The sequence below is a fragment of the Protopterus annectens genome, chromosome 9.part0, assembly GCF_019279795.1.
Source record: "Protopterus annectens isolate FY-2018-M chromosome 9.part0, PAN1.0, whole genome shotgun sequence".
NCBI lineage: Eukaryota > Metazoa > Chordata > Ceratodontiformes > Protopteridae > Protopterus > Protopterus annectens.
Window position 1 is genome coordinate 522,182,586 of NC_056743.1, and position 21,113 is coordinate 522,203,698.

Consider the following 21,113-nt stretch of genomic DNA (forward strand, 5'->3'; position numbering starts at 1 on the left):
ACAGTAACATTAGCAGGATAGCAATAAGACTACCTAAAGCATTAAGACTACTTAGATGATCCATAAAAGCAGCTGCATCTTTTAGAAAATTTAATAATTTGACTAACAGCATTCTAAGTAGTATTAAAACTGCAACCGATAAACAACCTAGGAAGGAAGAGAGCCTAGAAGGCTTTAGTAAGTGAAATAGGGGTTCCCATTGTATTTCTGAAGACTTCTAAGTGCAATCCTTAAAAATGTGAGAATTTTACTGTGAAAATTTATATGGAGCTTCCAGTGTGATGGATTTGAAGTCTTCTTAAGACACTCAGTCTTGCTGGCTGGATTCTGCTGAAATCAAAGTCTGGTTATATCTGCATTCACAGTCTGTTGCATACAGAAAAGTGCAGAATATACACTGATGAGAGAATATACTTTGCAGCATCAACTTAGAGCAGTAACAAATAACTTTTTATATTAAACCAAACGGACTAATGTTGCAGCTTAATGTACTGTTCCACTTTACTTCTCATATAGTACAGATGATGTGAGAGACATAACACTTACCTCGAGACAAATGTGTCTCTACCAATACCCCTAACATAACTGGATTAATACAGATCTTTATATACAATTTTAGTCATGCACATACATATACATTTCCTCTTGGTATTCTATTTTGGAGAATTGTTCATCCTGTAGAAACAATACTAATTGTTGCAGATGCTGACGCAAATGCTGACTTAATAATATTATTTTTAAGCTTCCTTGTTTAACAATGTCTTGTCACATTTTGTTGAATTTATAAGAGGCCAGCTTTTCTGACAGTGTGAACATCCTGTATTCTATTTGGATCTTCATATAAGAACATCTGTTCTTGTGCCAATGCTGATAGCAGTGTCATAAACATGTCCTGTTGTCCATTCTTTTTCACAGTGTTCTTTAAAAGCAGATTTTGCATTTTTGCACTTGCATACATCCTGTTTTTAAGTCTGTAAGGGAAAAATGTCCATTTAGCAGATTCCTTATTTTCCAAGCCACAGTGTGGCAATCCATCAGTATGGATGCTGATCACATATTACTAAACTCTGTTTCTGCATTTAAGCAAGCTTTATTTTATACCTTATTTATGTTACATATTTGTAACAAAATTACTTTCAACCTTAAAACCCTGTTGAGCATAATCTTACAATTTCTTCTTTTTATTTTAATGTACTTAAAACACTTTATACTGATATGTATTTTTGATCACATTATATAGAAAACACATTAAGAAACAAAACATTTAGTCTTCTTTTGATACAAGTCAAAATGCAATTTTACATAGTTAATACAATGATATTAATTATTACTACCAAAACTGAATGTATTTAAAACTTTTTCTTTTGCAGACCATTCTGTGAAAATATTTTATCAATTATGAGTTGTGTCTGCTTTAGTTTAGCTTAATTAATTTACTCTTTTGCAATTACAGAATTTAATTTATGACTTAGAACTGTTCGATTAACTCTTTGCAACTGTTGAATTAACTATAAGAGACAATAACCTTGTACTACTGCAAACATTTATACACTACTGAAAATATACGTTTCAATGTCATTTTAACCATAATATTGTGGTCATGTCTCTGAACTGCTCATTAACATCTTGGTAAAGTACTGAACTGGACTTAGATAATAAATGTTTGAATGCAATTATTTCAGTATATTTAATACTTGAGGATTAAAAAAAAAACATGATTTATACACTAAAGAATGCTATGTACATATTAGTCCATTAGCTTTATGAGTACAATATTTTAATATAATTTTCCTCTAACTGGGGTAAAACCAGTGATATTACAACTTGACAAATTACTTTTGAACTTATTACAATGTATCCTGTACAATATGTATTTACACAGACTGTTTGCTATTTATGCATTTCAATCTAGTAGGTACCCTGGACCCATTTGTTTTCACACATATTCATTACTAGACATTAATTTCATTTGTACTGAATTCTTCTGCATTTGTACATACAAAGACTATCATTTGTACTGAATTCTTATGCATTTGTAGATACAAAGGCTATCTATCATTTGTACTGAATTATTCTGCATTTGTACATACAAAGACTATCATTTTGTACTGAATTCTTCTGCATTTGTACATACAAAGACTATAAAGTACATCTAGTCTAATCTTACAAATTTAATAACATTAATATTAAGCAAAATCTTGGAAAGTGTTTATGTCTCTTTAGAAATATCTATTGGAATTGGCACCAAAGGCATACGTCCTGTTATTTTAAACTACATACTCAACAATTAAAAATATTCATGCTTTTTTATACCAACATTGTTTTGCTAAAAATATATTAAAAATAGTGACCAATCTTGTTCAATTTTTTACATATCTTTACTTTCTCTTGTATAGCTGTAATAAAGCAATTTTAAGCCATCTCTTGTTTTTAAACCATCTCTTGTATAGCTTTACAGCTTAACAGGTTGTAAATACAATTTAAAACTAAACAATACAATAATAACCATTATGATAGCTATTAACAACTTGTAAAATATCTTATCATGTCAGGTGTAATCCAGTTTACCAGTATTTCTAATACACTAATACCTGTTTTTCCCTCCCCCTAAAAGAGTATTGTCAAGAAGGAATGATATATTTCTTCCTGCAGCTTTATTTTAGACCCTTGTGCAGTACTGCTTATACAGCAGTGTAAAACTGAGAAAGTGCCCCTCCCCCTGTAGTATACTACAGTATTGTTTATTTGCTTTAGAATGTACACCAGCCCAATACTTTGGCCACACATCTGCTCTACTAGGCTACCAACCTATAGACCCCTGTCTGATTTGATCATTTTTATAAAGTTTTTGCTGTTTATTACCACTAGTAGGCATTTACACCCTTCTGCACAATTGATTTGAACTGTATGTATACTATAGCCCATTTGCTGGCTGTACTTGATGCAACTGAGGGTTTTTTTAATATTTACTTGCAAACAGATTATCAGTGACATCTATGCACAATTCTGACATTTTATTACAATTACCAAATAGTGTTGCTTGTAAACATTTTAACAGTTATGTTTTAATAACAATGATGCTTTAGAAAAACTCAAGCTATTTGTCTGGCAATCAGTCTTGTTGTTTATCTTATCTTTCCAACATTTCCTGTGACTATTCATTCAGTCTAGGAAGGTCTGAGCTCACAAACTATACTCTATAAACTACAGTTAATTCTTTTGGCATTTTTCCTTTAATTTGATTGTGATTTGCATAACTATGCATTTATACTAGATTACAATTAGCTTACATGGATTTCAGTTTTTTTATTTATTTATTTAACTGCCCTGCCATTAATTTTACAAAGATTGTTTGACTAATACCATCTGTGATTTTATTTCTTTTTAAATTTGTCTATCAGAGCTTTAACTATTTGGGGTAGTGTTACTATACAATTATATAAAAAAAATTGTAAAAAATAAATAGATATTAGCTTAACTAACACGTTTATATTTACATCATTTATATTTGCTGTTGTCTGCCTTTTGCTTTTGTGCATTGTAAACAAATGTACTCTGGATGAAAAGAACATACATGCATGTCTGTCTTGTATCTGTATATCTTTGTACAAGCATGTCAGTCTTGTGACTTGAAATCTTTACTCATTAACTATTTTCATTTAATTTTATACACTAAAACTGGTGTGTACCTTTTGACTATGCTATTAGAATAGCGGTTATATACTGTACTACTGATAAATGTCTTGCTTTAACTGAATGAAAGTAAAACATTTAAAAATGATTTGTCCATACATCAGATCCTACCATGTATGCTTAACCATTTTCAAAACATAAACATATTATAAAATATATTTCTTTTGCACGGATTAGTTGTGTATGCAGGAAGTTCCCAGTCTCTGTCAGTTCAGCTAATTTATTTTCTTTATCCTGCAACTGCTGTTGAAGAATTTCCTGTAATGTTGCATGATCTTTCTGATATTTTTCAGTAACCTGTTCTGCTGAATCTAAAACTGCTATGCACGTTTGAAAATATGTATTTTTAACTTGTCTAAGCTTCCTGAACTCATTGTGTCTGTCTCTTAGAAATTTATTACATTCTTTTGTAACAAAATCTACTAGAGACTCTATCAGTAACTGATTTGACTCACATGTGGTGACAGGACATAACTATTCGGCATCTGAATATAATGGAAACACTTTACTCTTAGTTAATTCTTTATCATGAACAGATCTGTCTTCACATTCTATTTTTTTAGCAATATGATGCACTACTTTTTCTATGGCATAAGACACAAAATGCAGTTTTTGTTAAAGCACACAATAAACATTTGTCATATTCTACATGCTTTTCTTTGAGATACCAGTCAAATATTGTAATACATTTGCATAATGCCTTACTATCAACCTTCCCTAATATGGTTTTACATTTACTTATGTTTTGTGTATACCAACATTGCAATTTACTAAAGCGTGGTTTACTCCTGCATGAATTATAAATAATATCCATACTGTCTAATAACATCCAAACTGTTTAATAAAATGCAAACTGTCTAATAGCATCCACACTAAAAATGTGACACAGAAAATAGTTCTTACCAGTTAGCAAGAAAACAGGTGATCAGGCTGTTGTTGCTGATGGCTGGAAATTTTTCAGAGTCACTTGAAAAGCTGGTGAAGTACAACAGGCAGCGGACTGCTGTACAAGTGGATATCCACCTTTTCTTGGAGAATTTATGGCACTGCGACTTTCTTGAACTAGTCTCACTCAAGATTTAGACATCTAAAAAACTTTACTACTGCAAGCTGCATAAACTGGAATACTTCTGTTTAGGATTTACACATATGTACAAATGTTAGTTACTGCAATTTGACTGAAATGACCCTCTGCAGGGCTTACCATCACTCCCCCTGTGTTTGAATGCAGATTGTAGGTTCAAATGCAGGCTAGCTTGCCATTGAAAAATTATATGGAGCTTCCACTGTGATGGATTTGAAGTCTTCTTAAAACACTCAGTCTTGCTGGCTGGATTCTGCTGAAATCAAAGTCTGGTTACATTTGCATTCACAGTCTGTTGCATACAGAAAGTTGCAGAATATACACTGATGAGAGAATATACTTTGCAGCATCAACTTAGAGCAGTAACAAATAGCTTTTTATAATAAACCAAATGGACTAACGTTGCAGCTTAAAGTACTGTTCCACTTTACTTCTCATATAGTACAGATGATGTGAGAGATATAACATTTACCTCGAGACAAATGTGTCTCTACCAATACTCCTAACATAACTGGATTAATACAGATCTTTATATACAATTTTAGTCATGCACATACATATACATTTCCTCTTGGCATTCTATTTTGGAGAATTGCTCATCCTGTAGAAACAGTACTAACTGTTGCCGATGCTGACACAAATGCTGACTTAATAATATTATTTTTAAGCTTCCTTGTTTAACAATGTCTTGTCACATTTTTGCTGAATTTATAAGAGACCAGCTTTTCTGACAGTGTGAACATCCTGTATTCTATTTGGATCTTTGTATAAGAACATATGTTCTTGTGCCAATGCTGATAACAGTGTCATACACATGTCCTGTTGTCCATTCTTTTTCACAGTGTTCTTTAAAAGCAGTTTTTGCATTTTTGCACTTGCATACATCCTGTTTTTAAGACTGTAAGGGAAAATGTCCATTCAGCAGATTCCTTATTTTCCAAGCCACAGTCATTTAGCATGGATGCTGATCACATATTACTAAACTCTGTTTCTGCATTTAAGCAAGCTTTATTTCATACCTTATTTAGGTTACATATTTGTAACAAAATTACTTTCAACCTTAAAACCCTGTTGAGCATAATCTTACAAATGCCATAAATTTAAACGTGTGCATTCTCTTGGCTATGTTTAGACAAAGCACTGGTGTCCTTTCTTACTCTAATGTCACTGAGGTGATGCAGAATTCTATCTTTGAACTGTCGATTAGTCTTACCATCATAAAATCCATTACAGAGGGTGCAAGTAGCTACATAAATAATATTTTCATGTTACAATCTGCATAGGTTTTCAGCTGATATAACCTTTTAGTAACAGGATGTCTAAAATAATTACTATGTTAATTGAAGCACATGTTCTGCCTTTCCTACAGGGAAAAGTCCCATTCTTCAAGGTTGTTTTTTTTGATGGAACCTCTATCCTTATAACTAAGAATTATCTTCAAATTCTTCTTATTTTTAAAGAAAGCCTCAGAACTTTACCCACTATGTCCTTTATTTTGTCATCCATTGTTAGTATGTGCCAATTCTTCTTAATAATCTCACAAACATGTGAGACATCACTGCTATATGTAAGCAGGCATCTTAAGCCACTTTTACTACTGTTATCTTGTATGGGACAGATTGGTTCTAATGTAGTATTCTCTGTAAAGCTGCTGTCATGCTCTTCATGTTGAGTGCATCAAATCCTCATATATGCACCTGAGCCAACTCAGTTTCTCCCCTGCTCTACTTACAAACCACAGCTACTGTTCCCTGCAAAATGACAGTCAGCTTACCACGTCTTACAGCTGGAAAACCATGTTCAAGCTTAATTCCTCATATACACACATGAACCAACTTGGTTTCTCCCCTGCTCTACTCTACAACCTTGGCTACTATTCCCTGCAAAAAGACAGTCAGCTTACCATGTTGTACAGCTAGAAAAAATGCATACAAGCTTAATTCCTCATATACATACCTGAGCCAACTTAGATTCTCGCCTGCTGTACTCTATGACTGCTGCTACTGTCCCTGCAAAAAGATGGTCAGCTTACCACATTATACAGTTGGAAAAAACATGTTCAAGCTTAATTTTTATGTGCCTGTAATATAAATGCTCTAAATAAAACACTTAAATGTAATTTAGAATTGTAGCTACTCATACAGTGGTGCTGACAAAAATAGTGAACTGGAGGGCACTCTGTAAGGGTAGAAAGCAGTATATCTTCCTCTCCCCCACTTAGCTTGGCTTCTCCTTTATGCTGCCTGTACTAGCTAAAAAACACTGAAAATCACTAGGAAAGCAGAATATACTTTTTTAACACATTTATTAATTATTTTAGGGTTGATTCTAACTGGTTTCAGGTCTCTTAACATCAAGGGATCAATAATAACAGGCAAACTTACCTGATTGTTTTTTTACTACTGTTAGCCATGCTAAGACTTGAGTCATCTGAATCTGTTTGCCCTCATTGTGTTTGGGCTCACTCTACTCCCCTACCCTACCTGCAATTCCCACCCAGCCCCACATACTGTACATATATACTCTACTCACCATAACCCCACCCCAATGGTCAACCAATCACCATCTATCTCCTTTAAATTGCTCTCCACCCACTAACTAATTAAACCCCACCTCCAGTACAACTCATCTTACATCCCTCTTTATATCCACCTTTTAGAGTTATCCCATCCTCTACCAACCCTCGACCACACGCATTCATCTGCTCCTCCTAAACTTAACTTTCTTCCATTTCTCCTTCCACTTTAGCCTCCTTTCTGTCACTTCTCCTTCTAGTCTAACTCCCTTCAATTACATCCTCTCATGTAAAATTAACAAGTCCATCCTCCCATTCTCACTATTTTCCATACCATGCTTCTCACAATTCTCATCACCCCTATATTACTTCTCATCTCCTCCTATACCTCTTACCATATCAACCTATCTCTTATACCATCACTTAAACTTTGCCAAGCTTACAACAATCACAACTTAACCATATCTGTCACTATATCACATTGTCTATACAACTTCTCCTTCTCCTATCTCTTCAAAACCAAATGCTTTTCTTACCCCTCCTCTCTGTTCCCAGAATCAAGCTAAAACATTACAGCTTTACCTCTAACATTCCTAAGCTCACCATACTTGCTAGAATTCTCCTCCTAGCCTGAGACATATATCCTAATCTAGGTCCCTCCTCATCTCTACCTACTTCTATCCTAACAACATTCTTCTCCCTTACCCCACCTCCTCTCCCCCCTCTTTAAACCTCTCCTCCTCCTCCCCTAAAAACATATCCATCCTTTCTGTAAATATACAAAATCTACTAAACAAAACTACTGAACTACATGCTTGAATCACCTATAACAATCCACATATCTTAGCCTTGTCTGAAACGTGTCTGAAACCTCATATCTCTAACACTGAAATCTTACCCCCTGGATACAATATCTACCATAAGGATAGAAATCTAAAAAGAGAGGTGGTGTAGCCATCCTCTACTCTGAACAACTAAATCTTAGCTCCTTATCCACCGTTTTCCCTAATTTTCATCCCACTGAATGTTTAATGCTTAACTGCCACATTAATTCCCACAAAAAATATGTTCCTTCTCTCTTTATCCCACCCAGCAATAACATCCCTTTTCTTGAAAATATTCTATCCTGGTTCTCACATAACTTACCCTTTGAAACTGTCATATTGGGTGATGTAAATATTGACTGGAAAATGATAGGTGCAAACTCCACTGAGCAAACCATCAATCTCTATGGATTTACTCAGCTCATCACAAACCCCACTCACTTAAATAAACTTCCAACATTCCAACTCTGGCACTGTCATGGACTAGGTACTGACGTCTCACCAGCACCTCTATCACAGCCCTAGTACACTCCCTGATATCTTAAGTAACCACCTTCCCATCTATACCCAAAGACACTCTCCACAATTATACAGACCACTCCTTTATAAAGACTGTCATAAACGTTCTGCCTTCAGCTCCATAACATTTAATGAAAGACTCTCATCTACAAACTGGTCCAACCTTCATCATCTTCCCCTTAATGATGCTGTGCTAAAATTCAGCCGCATATTCTCTGATATTCTTAGCACCTTAGCACCATCTAGGAAAATTAGTATACAATCAAATTATGCCCCCTGGATTACAAAAGGCACTCATTTCCTTATGCATCAAAGGGATTCTGTTTGGAAAACATGGCTTAAATCAAAATCTACTACTCACTTTCAAAATTCCAAAGAACTCAGGAATCATACAAAAATGAATCTATAATGACAAGAAGAAATTCTACTATAAGGGCCAAACTTGCCATCATTCTAACCCCAAAAACTTTTGGAGAACTATCAACTCAATCCTTTACCTGGAAGCCCTGCCACTCCTAATCCCTTCCCTGACAAATCACCTCAGGACACTGCCACCCTCTTCAATCATTACTTTATTGATATAATCTGTAAACTGACCAACACTGACAACAACCCCAGCTCTACTAAATCTCCCCAATCACCTTCCAACAGAACCCTCTTCTTTCTGTCTTCAACCTGTCCCTACCACTTATATAAAAATCTCTCCTTCAAAGATTAAAACCATGCTCTCCATCTACTGATACTCTACCCCCCCCCCTTTCTCAAGCTTGCAGCTGACTCTATAGCCTATCCAGTTTATATTCTTATCAGTAGAGCAATTCATGAAGCCACCATTCCTGATATTTGGAAATCATTCCATGTTATACCCACTCACAAAGGAGGCAACTCCACTGACCTGCCCAACTTTAGACTCATAGTCATTCTCTCTCCTCTATCAAAAATCCTCAAGAAATGTGTACACACTCAACTGCAAAAATTTCTGATACAAGAAAACCTTCTGACACCCAGCCAACATGGTTTCCATCCAAACCATAGTACAACTACAGCCCTCTTATCTTTCACTAATACCATAGCTGAAGCCTATGATAATAATAAACCTGTCTCTTGTCTATTCTTAGACCTGTCAAAAGCCTTTGACATGGTATTCCACTCTAAACTCCTATCCAAATTAGCCAACCTCTATCTCCCTGCTTCCACTCTAATATGGCTCTCCAGCTATCTCTCAAACAGACTACAATCTATCACATGGCAATCCTCCTGCTCTGCCTTCTTACCCATCCATACAGGTTCCAAACATCCTTTGACCCCTTCCACTCAACATTTTCTCTAGTGACCTCTGTACATCCTCCTACCACTCAACTCTTATTCAGTATGCTGACAACTCTACTCTCATCACCTCCACTGAATCTGTCTCTCAACTTCATACTTTTACCCAAACCTCCTTCCATTCTGTAGAAAGATGGTCCCACAGAAAATCACTTTCATAGGTTCCTAGGTTGGTACTAGGCTATTGGCCCTAGGGCCTATACAAGCCTAGCCATAACAATTCACTGGCTATTTCTTCATAAAGTATTTACTTCCCTGGACCCCTTTAAATCCTAAAAAAACTAAACTCTTACTCTTTCTCCCAAAATCACTTGCACATCTCAAACCCACCTTTACTGTATCTTCATTAAACAAAACTGTTCAGTTCCCTTCATATATACTTCTTCATCAGTGTATAATCTAGAGGTGCAAAGTAACTGCCCCTTGATAATGAGCGGGTATACATGCGCAAAATGCATACTTATCACATGCAGAAGGTGGTTCTTCCAACAGTCCTTTTTATGTATCTGTGAATTAAATCTTCCTTGATCATCCAATAATAATGTTACATCTAAAAACTCAATTGCTGGAGTGGATCTGTGGACATCTAATTGCAAAAAAGTGGTGGTACTTGCTATGTACTCAGCAAAGCAAGAATGTTAGTCACTGTCATACCACAGGAGAAAAATGTCATCAACAAATCATGCATAATAAACAATATTATCTTTCCATATATTCTTGGCATTGAAAATATAGTCAGATTCCCATTGGGTCATCACCATATTGGAGTAGCTGTTGGCACATGAAGTTCCCATTGCCACTCCTCATTTCTGCCAATAGTGCTCACAGCCATATAAGAAGATGTTATTACCAAGTATAATATCCAAAAGTAGACACACCTGGAGAGCAATGTTGCTACCAAGAACATCACTCTGTCTTAAAAAGTCCGTAGTAGCTTCAATGCCATGGTCATTAGGGATTACTGTAAATAATTTTTTAACATGCATGGTAACCATTATAAGATCCATGGTGTTGTTCAATGTTTGTACACAACAATATAGAGCATCTAAAAACTGTCAGGTGTCCCTTAGTACAGTAGCGGCTCTGGTTAAAACTTTCTTTAGTCGATGCTCCACATAAATAGAAACTGGTTCTGTGAGCCATGCATCCACCCTCAGAGACAATCAGGCATAGGGAGTGGGTTTTTGTTTATCCTTGTGTATCTTGGGTAGGATACTGATAGTAGGTATCACAGCATGTTCGACTATAAGATATTCACAGACATCCTGACTGATAATCCTCATCATAAGCAAATCATGGTAAGTGTCTTTTACCTTCTGGATGATTTTCTTAACCTCCCATTTTGGTATTTTCAAATAGGTATGCATGTCATAATGTTATAATGCCATAATGCCTTTTTCATTTCAATGGGAGGATGATTGCCAACATAAGTAGATTTCATTTAATTTTATTTCTCCCTTTTCTAAAGTTTTATGTCTTTATTCAGTTTCTTAATCTGATGTTGAAGCTGAAGAAGTTTTTGTCTTTGTAACTTGAAATTCCCTCTTCTTCTCTGGTTTTGCTAGCCATGCTAGTGAAATGACAGAATGCAGATTTGCTAAGAAATGTATAATACCAGAAGAAATAAAATAGCTGGAAATTCCCAGGAAGAAGAAGAAGAAAGAAAGAAAAAAAGTAATACCAGACTGTGATAACATATAGTCCCAACTATTTTCAATTAAAGAAATCACTGAAACATCATGAAAATAACTGCAAATCAGGAAAAGGCACAGAACTAGCAAATGCACACCCCTGCAGCTCAACCACCATCTTGGAATTGTGACTTCCATAATTTGTTACTGCATACAGTTGTTTGTAAATATATGGACTGTTTGTGTATACTTTTGTAGAAAACATCATGAAAAGTGCTAACATTTTTATTTCTTTGCAGTTTTGGGATCGCTGTAAGCTTTTTCTGATGCCCTCTAAACACCAGCCTGACTATGCTTATCTCCGCCATGTGCCTCTGCGTCGTGTTCACCTATTTACACTGATTCAGATAGTTTGTCTTGCTGTGCTCTGGATTTTGAAGTCTACGGTAGCTGCCATCATATTTCCAGTGATGGTAAGGAAAAAAGTATTGTATGTTAAGGCTGTGATCCATAAAATGTTATTATTTCATTATTTTATCACCTTGGTTGTCCTGTTTGATAATGCACAATCTTCAGTGGATTTCCAAATTGAAAAAATCTTCATTTATACCATAAATTACTGTGTATGTAATAGAGGGGAAAACAAAATCTTTATTATACAAAGAAAAAAGATGGTAAGTATGTGCTGTACTGGACAGTAAATATGAATCAATATATATGATTGTTTATAATGGAAGTGCAATAAAAAACATTAAGTATAATCAAGGAAGCATAGTAATGTATTAATTGTGCCTTGAAATGAATAAAACAGACAGCCATGAGGGGTGTTATGAAGAACATCAGTGCATCATGAAAACATTATTATAATGTAAACACTTTTGTAAGTAACAACAATGACTCTACCATTACTGTATGTGTGTGTGTGTGTGTGTGTGTGTGTGTGTGTGTGTGTGTATGTATATATATATATATATATATATATATATATATATATATATATATATATATATATATATATATATATATATATGGGTCTACCTGACATTGCTGACACTCCAGAATGCCGACAACCATATGGCCGACACCATATGATCGACATTCGGAATGCCAACAATGCAGAACCGGCATCTCACTATAGTGCAGAATGGAAAGATTTCCATTCCTGCACTGTAGTGTGATCTCGGAGTTGGTATATTAAAGTTATGGGGGGAGTGCAAGGTGGCGGAGCCCCCCTGCTGGCAGTTGAAAGGGAGTTTTATGTTCCTTTTTCATGGTTTTCTTCCACTGTCGAGATTTCGGTGGTCGGTGATGTGGTGTCGGGCATATGGTTGTCGGTGTTGTGAGCTTTCGATCTTATCAGGTAGATCCATATATATATATATATATATATATATATATATATATATATATATATATATATATATATATATGGTCAACATTTGAAATGCCGACAATGGAAGTAGACGGCAAAAAAGGGAAAAGAAATTCCTTTACACTGCTAGAAGGGGGCTAAGCCCCCCTGCACCCCCCATGGGAGGCTCCACCCCGCACCCCCCCCCCCGTAACTTTAATATACCACCTCCGAGATCGCACTACAGTGCAGGAATGGAAATCTTGAGATGCAAGTTCTGCATTGTCGGCATTTCAAATGTCGATCATATGCTGTTGGCCATATGGTTGTCGGCATTTTGAGATGTTGGCAATGTGAAGGGGACCCATCTATATATATATATATAGAGAGAGAGAGAGAGAGAGAGAGAGAGAGAGAGAGAGAGAGAGAGAAAGAGAGAGAGAGAGATCTATATTTTTTTCTTTCCATTTTGGTATTTTGGAAATTGGAAGGCCCTACTAGACCAGCAGCATATTTTCCAGAGAAATATGTGGTATTTATTCTAACTTGTGGAAATTTGGCTAGAGAAACAGAAAACATGTCCATTGTTTTCACTTAGAATGTATATAGCTTGAGAGAGTGCTGTCAATGCACTTTTTTATTCAAAGAACTAGCACATACTGGTGAATATGTAGTGGAAATGGTGCCATAGTGAACATGAGGGGTGTTATGAAGAACATGAATGAAGAATATGGATATGTAAAAATGTAGATTATTGGGTTTAGAATGTAAAGAGTTTAATAACCTTCAGGAGTAAGAGGCTGCTGTTCATCTCTATGGTCCAATAGTATAAGCAGAATTGAAATAATAGGATCATAGGAGGTTATGAAGCTAATGGCCCTAGGGCCCTTACAAGCCTAGCCAAGTTCAACCCTTGTTCCCTATATGACTTAGAGATGTGGTGAATAATTTCAAGCTTATCTAAATCAGCACCGACTGCCCCTATCCATGGCAGACATGAGTGAAGCCCCCTGGGGAGAATTTGCAACTTCCCATCCAATCATCCATGTTACACTTAAATAGGGTCAACAAGGGGTTCTGTTTAATTTCAATTTGAAGTTTGTTCCAGAGAAGACGTAACCTCTGTGAGATGTATCTGTCTGTCCACCAAGTCCTGTTGATGCCACAGGCTAGGTTAAGGTGCCTAGAGCAAATGAAAGTGAAAAGTACGATTTGGCTTATGAATGAGCAGCATATACATTAAGGCAGGATCAGAGGTTGTTCTGTAAGCTAGGCACAGGTCACCTCTGAGTATTCTATATGATACAGAGTGTAATGACAGTGATTTCAGTCTGTCCATATATGACTTGTGCTGAAGAACCTGAATTTTCTTTGTGAAACCTTTGAGGTCTCTCCAGTTGGTGCAGGTGCCTGGTAAGGTGCATACTAAAGGAAGCATTGCACTCTATTAATGTCCTGATGAGGGAAGAGTACAGGGGTGGTTATAATCCCTTTTGTTTTGAAAGCTATGCCCTTATTTATGAGGTGGGCAATGTAAAAGGCCTTCCTAACCACTGTAGAGATGGTAATCAAAGGTAAGGTTGCTGTCAACCTGTGTGCCCAAATCTCTCACCACTGATTAGAGCTTAGGGTGCTACTATTAATTTGGTAATTCACAGGGGCATCGCTCTTGCCAAAGGGGATGATAATACATTTTTTTGCATTGAGTTTAAGTCCATGATGTTGTCACCAATCATTGGTTTGAGTAAGTCCTTCTTGTAGAATGTTGACATCACTTGGGGAATTAATGACCTCACCTAGTTTGTAGTCATCAGCAAACTTTGTCAGCCACAAACCTTTTGTTTTTGCCTGTACTTCTGAGAAGTAGATACCAAACAATGGGGGCCCTAGTAACGATCCCTATGGAACTCCACTGGTAATGGGTCTGCTGGTGTAGGTAGACTCCCTTATTTTGACTGTATGTGTTCTGTTGGTGAGTCAGTTTGAAACCCACCTGACAATACATGGGTTGATCCCCAGCTGGGTGAGTTTTTCAATGATGGTTGAGTAGGGGACTGTGACAAAGGCCTTGGCTAAGTCTAGGTAGGCTGTATGCACAGATGTGCCCTCATCCAGGGCTCTGGTGATTTGCTCGAAGAAGTCCACCCAGTTCAATAAGCATGATCTGCCCTTAACAAAACCACACTGGGTCAGGTCGAGTGTTTGAAGGCTTCATATATCTTTGTTGATAAGGTCCATGGTGATTCTCTCCATGGCCTTGCAGATAAGGCTAGTTAGGCTTATGGGTCTATAGTTCCCAGGGTCAGTGGATGCACCCCCTATGTGCAGGGGGATGACGGTAGCTGTTTTCCATTCTGCAAGTACAAAACCAGTGCTTAGGCTGTGGTTAAAAAGAGTAAATAATGGTGTTGCTAAATCCTGTTTTAAACCATTTAGAACACAGCCTGTGTTGTTATCAGGTCCCATAGAAGCTGTGTTTTTGGCCTTTGAGAGAGTGGTTAAGACCTGCTGTTTAGAGATACTAGGTGGAGTACAGGTGGCAGGAACATTCTGGAGCATATGTGGCGGGGAAGGGGGGAGATGTTTTCACTGAACCTGTCCACTGGTGGGTTGGCTATTTCTTCAGGTTCAGTATATGTGGTACCATTCACCACAAGTTCAGCACAAATCTGGGCTTTTCCTTTAAGGTTTCAGATATAGCTAAAGAATGCCTTATGGTTATCCTTAGTTAGGGGTGCTAGTTTAGATTCTTAATTAGCTTAGAAGACTTTACAAGATGCCTTATTTGTTTGTTCAAACTGAGAAGGGTCAGCTTCCAATTCTGAGACCGTTCCTTCATGTTCTTAGACAGGAATTTCTTCCTGTTATGGTATAGCCTGTTTATGGAAGATGACCACCAGACAGGCTTGTTCTTTCTGGAGGATCTTGCTTTGGTCCTATCAGGTATGGCTGATTCTTAATATAGATTAAAAGATTCTTAATATAGATGCATCTCTCACATATTGAAGCTGTGTGACACAGAAGTAATGTGTTGTCAGTGTACGAGGCAATTGCTACACTGCATCAGGATGCCCATGTTGACCAGGCCAGCAGGAGAAACAGTAGGAAACTGTCCATCCTTGATACTAGGTGTAGTGCTATGATTAATAATGGGGAGAGGACTAGAAGGACCAGGGTATGGCATGAGGCTTAGTGGGTGAGACTTATATTGGTACCTCAGAAGCACAGCTGAGTGTCTCTCTGGGCAGAGAAGCACAACAGTGAGAAACCTCAGATGAAATACAAGCAGTTGACTAAGGGAAAATATATCCATCTGGGATTTTCCATCTATAACCGCCAATGGAGACCACCACTGCATGATGATGTGCACCCCACAAACATGGACAATAAATAGCTATGAAAAACTGATTTATAACACTTTAACCAATGATAGCACATTAGACTGGGCCTTGGGCCAACAATCACCACTCAGGTAGGTCCTTAGCTACACTCTTCTCTCACAAGGGTGCAGGTGAGACCCTTTCTTAAGGAAAAAAGTTGGATTACTGCTCAGCAACTGCAGCAAATCTGAGCCAAGTCAACTCTAGGCTAAAAAGTGCAGCTAACAGCAAAACTACAGTTAAAAAATAATGAATAATGAGACGGGTGATACAAAATGTGAAAAGTCAGCAGAGGTACCTAATCCACTGCAACTGAAACAGCGAGTGAGTGTTATTAACAGAGGTCACAAAGTTTGTAGTATATAGCCCTTAAGCATCGGTAGTAAGTAGGAACTGTCAGAAGTATTAGAGGAGATCCTGGGGAAGAAAAAGAGAATTGGTGTGTATGAAGAAGCAAATTTATTGTGTGGAAGCTGTTGCTACACAGACAGCACAATGAAATAAAGTGGCCATATATATGTATAATTCCACTTTCTAAGTGGAATGGACAGACAAAGATTGTGAAACTGATACAGCATTATTAAAGAGATATAAAAACTTATGATTTAACCTGTAAACACAAACCGGTGATTCACCAGCTATTGATTAAGTCTGAAAATTTGACAGATAATGCACACTTACATTTTTGTACATATAAATTAACTCTTACAGATGAAACCTGCAGATTTATTTAAAAAAAAACAGTTCAACAGATGTACCCTTGTACACAGAAAAATATATATTTGTCGCTTCATGACAGTCATCCACAACTGTATGTTTAATTAGCTCCATTATGCCTTCTCCAAAGAAAGCATTTACTCTCCTTGTACTAATTTGTGTTCTTCCCACATAACATTTTCCCTTTTACAAAACTCACCTCATCCTCTACTGATATTTCTGTTGTTCTTTATCCTGCTTGGCTACCATTTTACTATATGTACATGTAAAGTTCAATGATATCTTTTTCCCCTAATACTTTGCTAAAGTCTTACATTTCCTATTATAGCATTTTGGTGCAGCTGCCCCGTAAAAAGCACTTTCATTTTTTTATCTTTCTTCCACCTGTGTCTTCCCCTTAGAAAAAAAAAAAAATGAATGAATGAATAAGCTTCCAATTCATAGGAACTTCCTGCTCATAAATCTCTTCTTGTGTCATTATTATCCCTTGCTGTAAAGTTTTAACCTCACTGCAATACTAGAGCATTTGTATTTTTCCTTCCCACTCACCACAGACTCTCTGACAACATTGCCACTCTCCCGCCCCCATATCTTCATAGCATGCAGCAGGACATAAACCATCTGTATAGAACTCCCATTTGTTGGTCCCATTCTTCCACTATGGAGTCAACAATGCTAATGCTTTCCAAAATTTCTGTCAATCCAGCTTCATCTAAATGACTCTCTTCCTATTACTACCACAAATATAATATTTTCTTTTCTCTGTTGACAAGCCTTGGCTTTCCTGCCCTTTAATTTTTCCTGATAAGTATTTCTTAATTGCCCCTAACCTTTGCTTAAATGACTGAACTGAAATTACTGAATTTTAATCATTTTTATGGTATAATTATTTTCTCATTTGTTTCCTGTTTTGGGATTCCTATCACACCTGTTTTGCGATCTGCAGATTGCCTCTTTTAGTCTTTACCACCATTAATTTTCCTTTCCCTGTCTTCCTCCCTGCTCCCCTACCCTCCAAAAATATACGTCACATTCCTCTCACAACTTTTTTAAAACATCCACAGTTAACCTCAACAAGTAGACGTCTGAACACATTAATGACATGGGCCACAATCATTAATTGTATGACCCAGTTTCCTTCTCTGAGCATCCCCCCCACCCTAATCCATCTACTCATCAATCCTTACATATTTGACAAAGGTTACTCAGTTGATTGTTATTGTATCCATTTTAACCTGAACCTTTTTTTTCTTGCCAGTTACACTCCAGTCATATATGCCATCCAAAGCTTTTAAATAACTGCTCATGTCTGCAGAGCTACTTTACATCAGGAGGTGGCAAGTATTGCAATTGCCAACTGTAGCTCAACTGATCTGAAAAATACCAAAACGACAGAAAGAAAAAAAAATCAGTGAACCCTGGAGTTTATTATCCCAATTTACTGATTGTATGGTCTTGGATTTGGTTATACATGGGTGGGGACAAATCCCTCCTGAATGGGAAGAGCTCTTCTAGTACAAAATATAGCATTGATGATTTTTCCATTTTGTGGATTGCCTGATCTGCATTCTGAAATGGCAAATAGTGCAATAAAGAGTCAGACATTAACATGCAGTCATCTATAAACAGAGTAATATGCCTCATCAATCCCCTTACCGCTTTGCTGTCACAAATGTGTCCTTTACCATTTCAGCTTACACATCTATCACTAATGCTAATACACTAAATTAAGTGATGAGGAATATTCTTAAATTAGTTGTTTCGATTTCACCTTCTTTCAGCTTATAGACTTTGACCAAAATCTTAAATTTCTGATCTCAGTTAAATGTTTTACTCCATCCTGTAGACTGTTATTCATATTTCACCAGTATGTGAAAGAGTAACCCTCATTCTACAAAATCAAATGCTTTTTGATATTAGAAATATGAGTCCCTATATTCTTGACCTATTTGCTCTCATACTTCACTATGAAAACTCTCAACAACTGTGACATCTTTTTAGTGGCCTATTAAGTGTACTTTCTGCCTAATTATTTCTCAAGCCATGGGCCAACACATACCTTTATCCTTGTGCTACACATAAATACACATTATTTTTGGATACCTTGATGATTGCTGTTGTTGCCTCACAGTAAGACGCTGTCCGGTTCGATTCTCAGCTAGAGCATCTTCTGCGTGGTGACATGCGTAAATGGGCGTACCTTCGTTGAAGGTTGTGGGTCAGGGCTGGTAACTCAGCACGTAAAAATCAACTACCAATCATTAGCGGACCGGAGTTCCGCTGTGGCGACCCCTAACAGGGAAAAGCCGAAAGACACAACAACAACAACCAACCAGATAGCTTTAAATTATGTTTGTTTTTAATAATGCAAAATTTGTTTTAGTTTGTTTTCAATTAAAGTAATTTGTTTTACAAATAATAACAAAATGACAGTTTTCAGAACAATTCAACCATGAAAGTCCACTTAAACTTGTGTCATCATAATCCATCAATTACAGCCACTTGATTAATGACTGATTGTGATAAGAAAATAGCCATAGTAAAGTAAGCAAAATATTTTGTTACTGAGTGTTACCAAAAACCTAAAACACATAAAAAACACCCGCTGACTAAAACCTCAGGCTGCAGAACCAAAAATGGTAAAGTTGCACAGGACATGTTTTTTAGCTAGCTGGTATTTTGTATGTGTTTGATCCATAGTAAAGTATTCCATATTTCTTTATATGCATCCTGCACACTTGTCCGCCAAAGCCAGACCAATGACAGTTTCATTTGATAATGACAGCAGCGTCAATCAATCTCATCCACAGACTGCCCCAGTACCCAAAAATTATTGCCCTGTTGTTGATTGCATACACCTCAATAATCAGACAATAATCAATAATAATAATCAATAATCAGACAATGATGGTAGTAATAATAATAATAGTAATAATAATAATAATAAAGACACTAATGCATTTCAAGTATCTAAAGTATCTTAATCTAAGCTACTCCACTCTTACCTGGTTTCAAGACTATCTAACCGCCACCAAGCAGTAAAATGGCTAAATACCTTGTCTCCCCTCCTACCTGTCACGCTGGAAGTTCCCCAAGGATCTATCCTTGGACCTCTTCTCTTCAGCATATTCACCAACCAACTCCATAAAGCTACCCAACATGCCACTTTAATCCAGTACGCTGATGACTAAACTTTAGTCTGCTGTGCCCCAGCACTCCCTCAACTCCAGGAATTAACACAAGAATTCTTTAGTGCTGTTGAAACCTGGCTAGCCAACTCTCAACTTAATATACTTAACCCCCAAAAAAACTCAGCTAATGATATTCTATCCCACTAGAACCATAGATCCCCTACCTCCTTTCACAATTTTATCAGCTAATAACACGTCAATCACACCTGTTCAACACACTAAACTTCTAGGAGTTATCATAGATAACAACATGAAATTTGACACCCACATTTCACAGACAATAAAAAAGTCCATAAAAAACTTGGAACCCTATACAGATATAAAAAGTACCATACCAACGATAGTAAAGCTACCATTACAAGAACTCACCTATTATCCTCTCTTTTCTATGCCTCCCCCATATTCATCAACCTAAACAAAGCAGACTTAAACTAAACACTTACTACAATAAAATAGCTAAGTTTGCTACTGATTCACACATCAGCATACATCACTGTCTAGCTATCAAGCAGCTGTGCTGGCTAGAATTACCCAACCTTCTCACATATAACCAGCTTACTATAGCCCACCAAATTCTGTATTATCCTAATAGAGTGTCTGCACTTCAAGGCCTCCTTAATATCTATTCTAACAGACGCCTTTTATGATCCACCAACAAAGCCCTGGTTGACATCACCAAAAACCCACAAGAACTCTGTGGATTACTTATATTCCACTTCTGTTGCAAATATATGGAATTCCATCCCCATAAATATTAGGTCCACAGAAAACAAAAATACTTTCAGAAAACTCCTCCGGTCCCATTTAAATAATTCTTGCTTATGTAATTGTTCTAACCCTGGGCAGCCTCCCTTACAAGATCAATACTGTACTTGTATTCTG

The 21,113-nt window shown here is 36.7% G+C and overlaps 1 protein-coding gene across 2 annotated transcripts in view; it reads left to right on the forward strand.

Annotated features, from left to right (window-relative positions):
* Positions 1-21,113, forward strand: part of SLC4A5 (solute carrier family 4 member 5) — a 765,106-nt gene that overhangs the window by 715,960 nt on the left and 28,033 nt on the right. For both annotated transcript variants that reach the window (XM_044083082.1, XM_044083081.1), the window contains exon 21: positions 11,892-12,065. In XM_044083082.1, the coding sequence (XP_043939017.1) occupies positions 11,892-12,065 (174 nt within the window). The remainder of the gene's footprint in view (positions 1-11,891; positions 12,066-21,113) is intronic.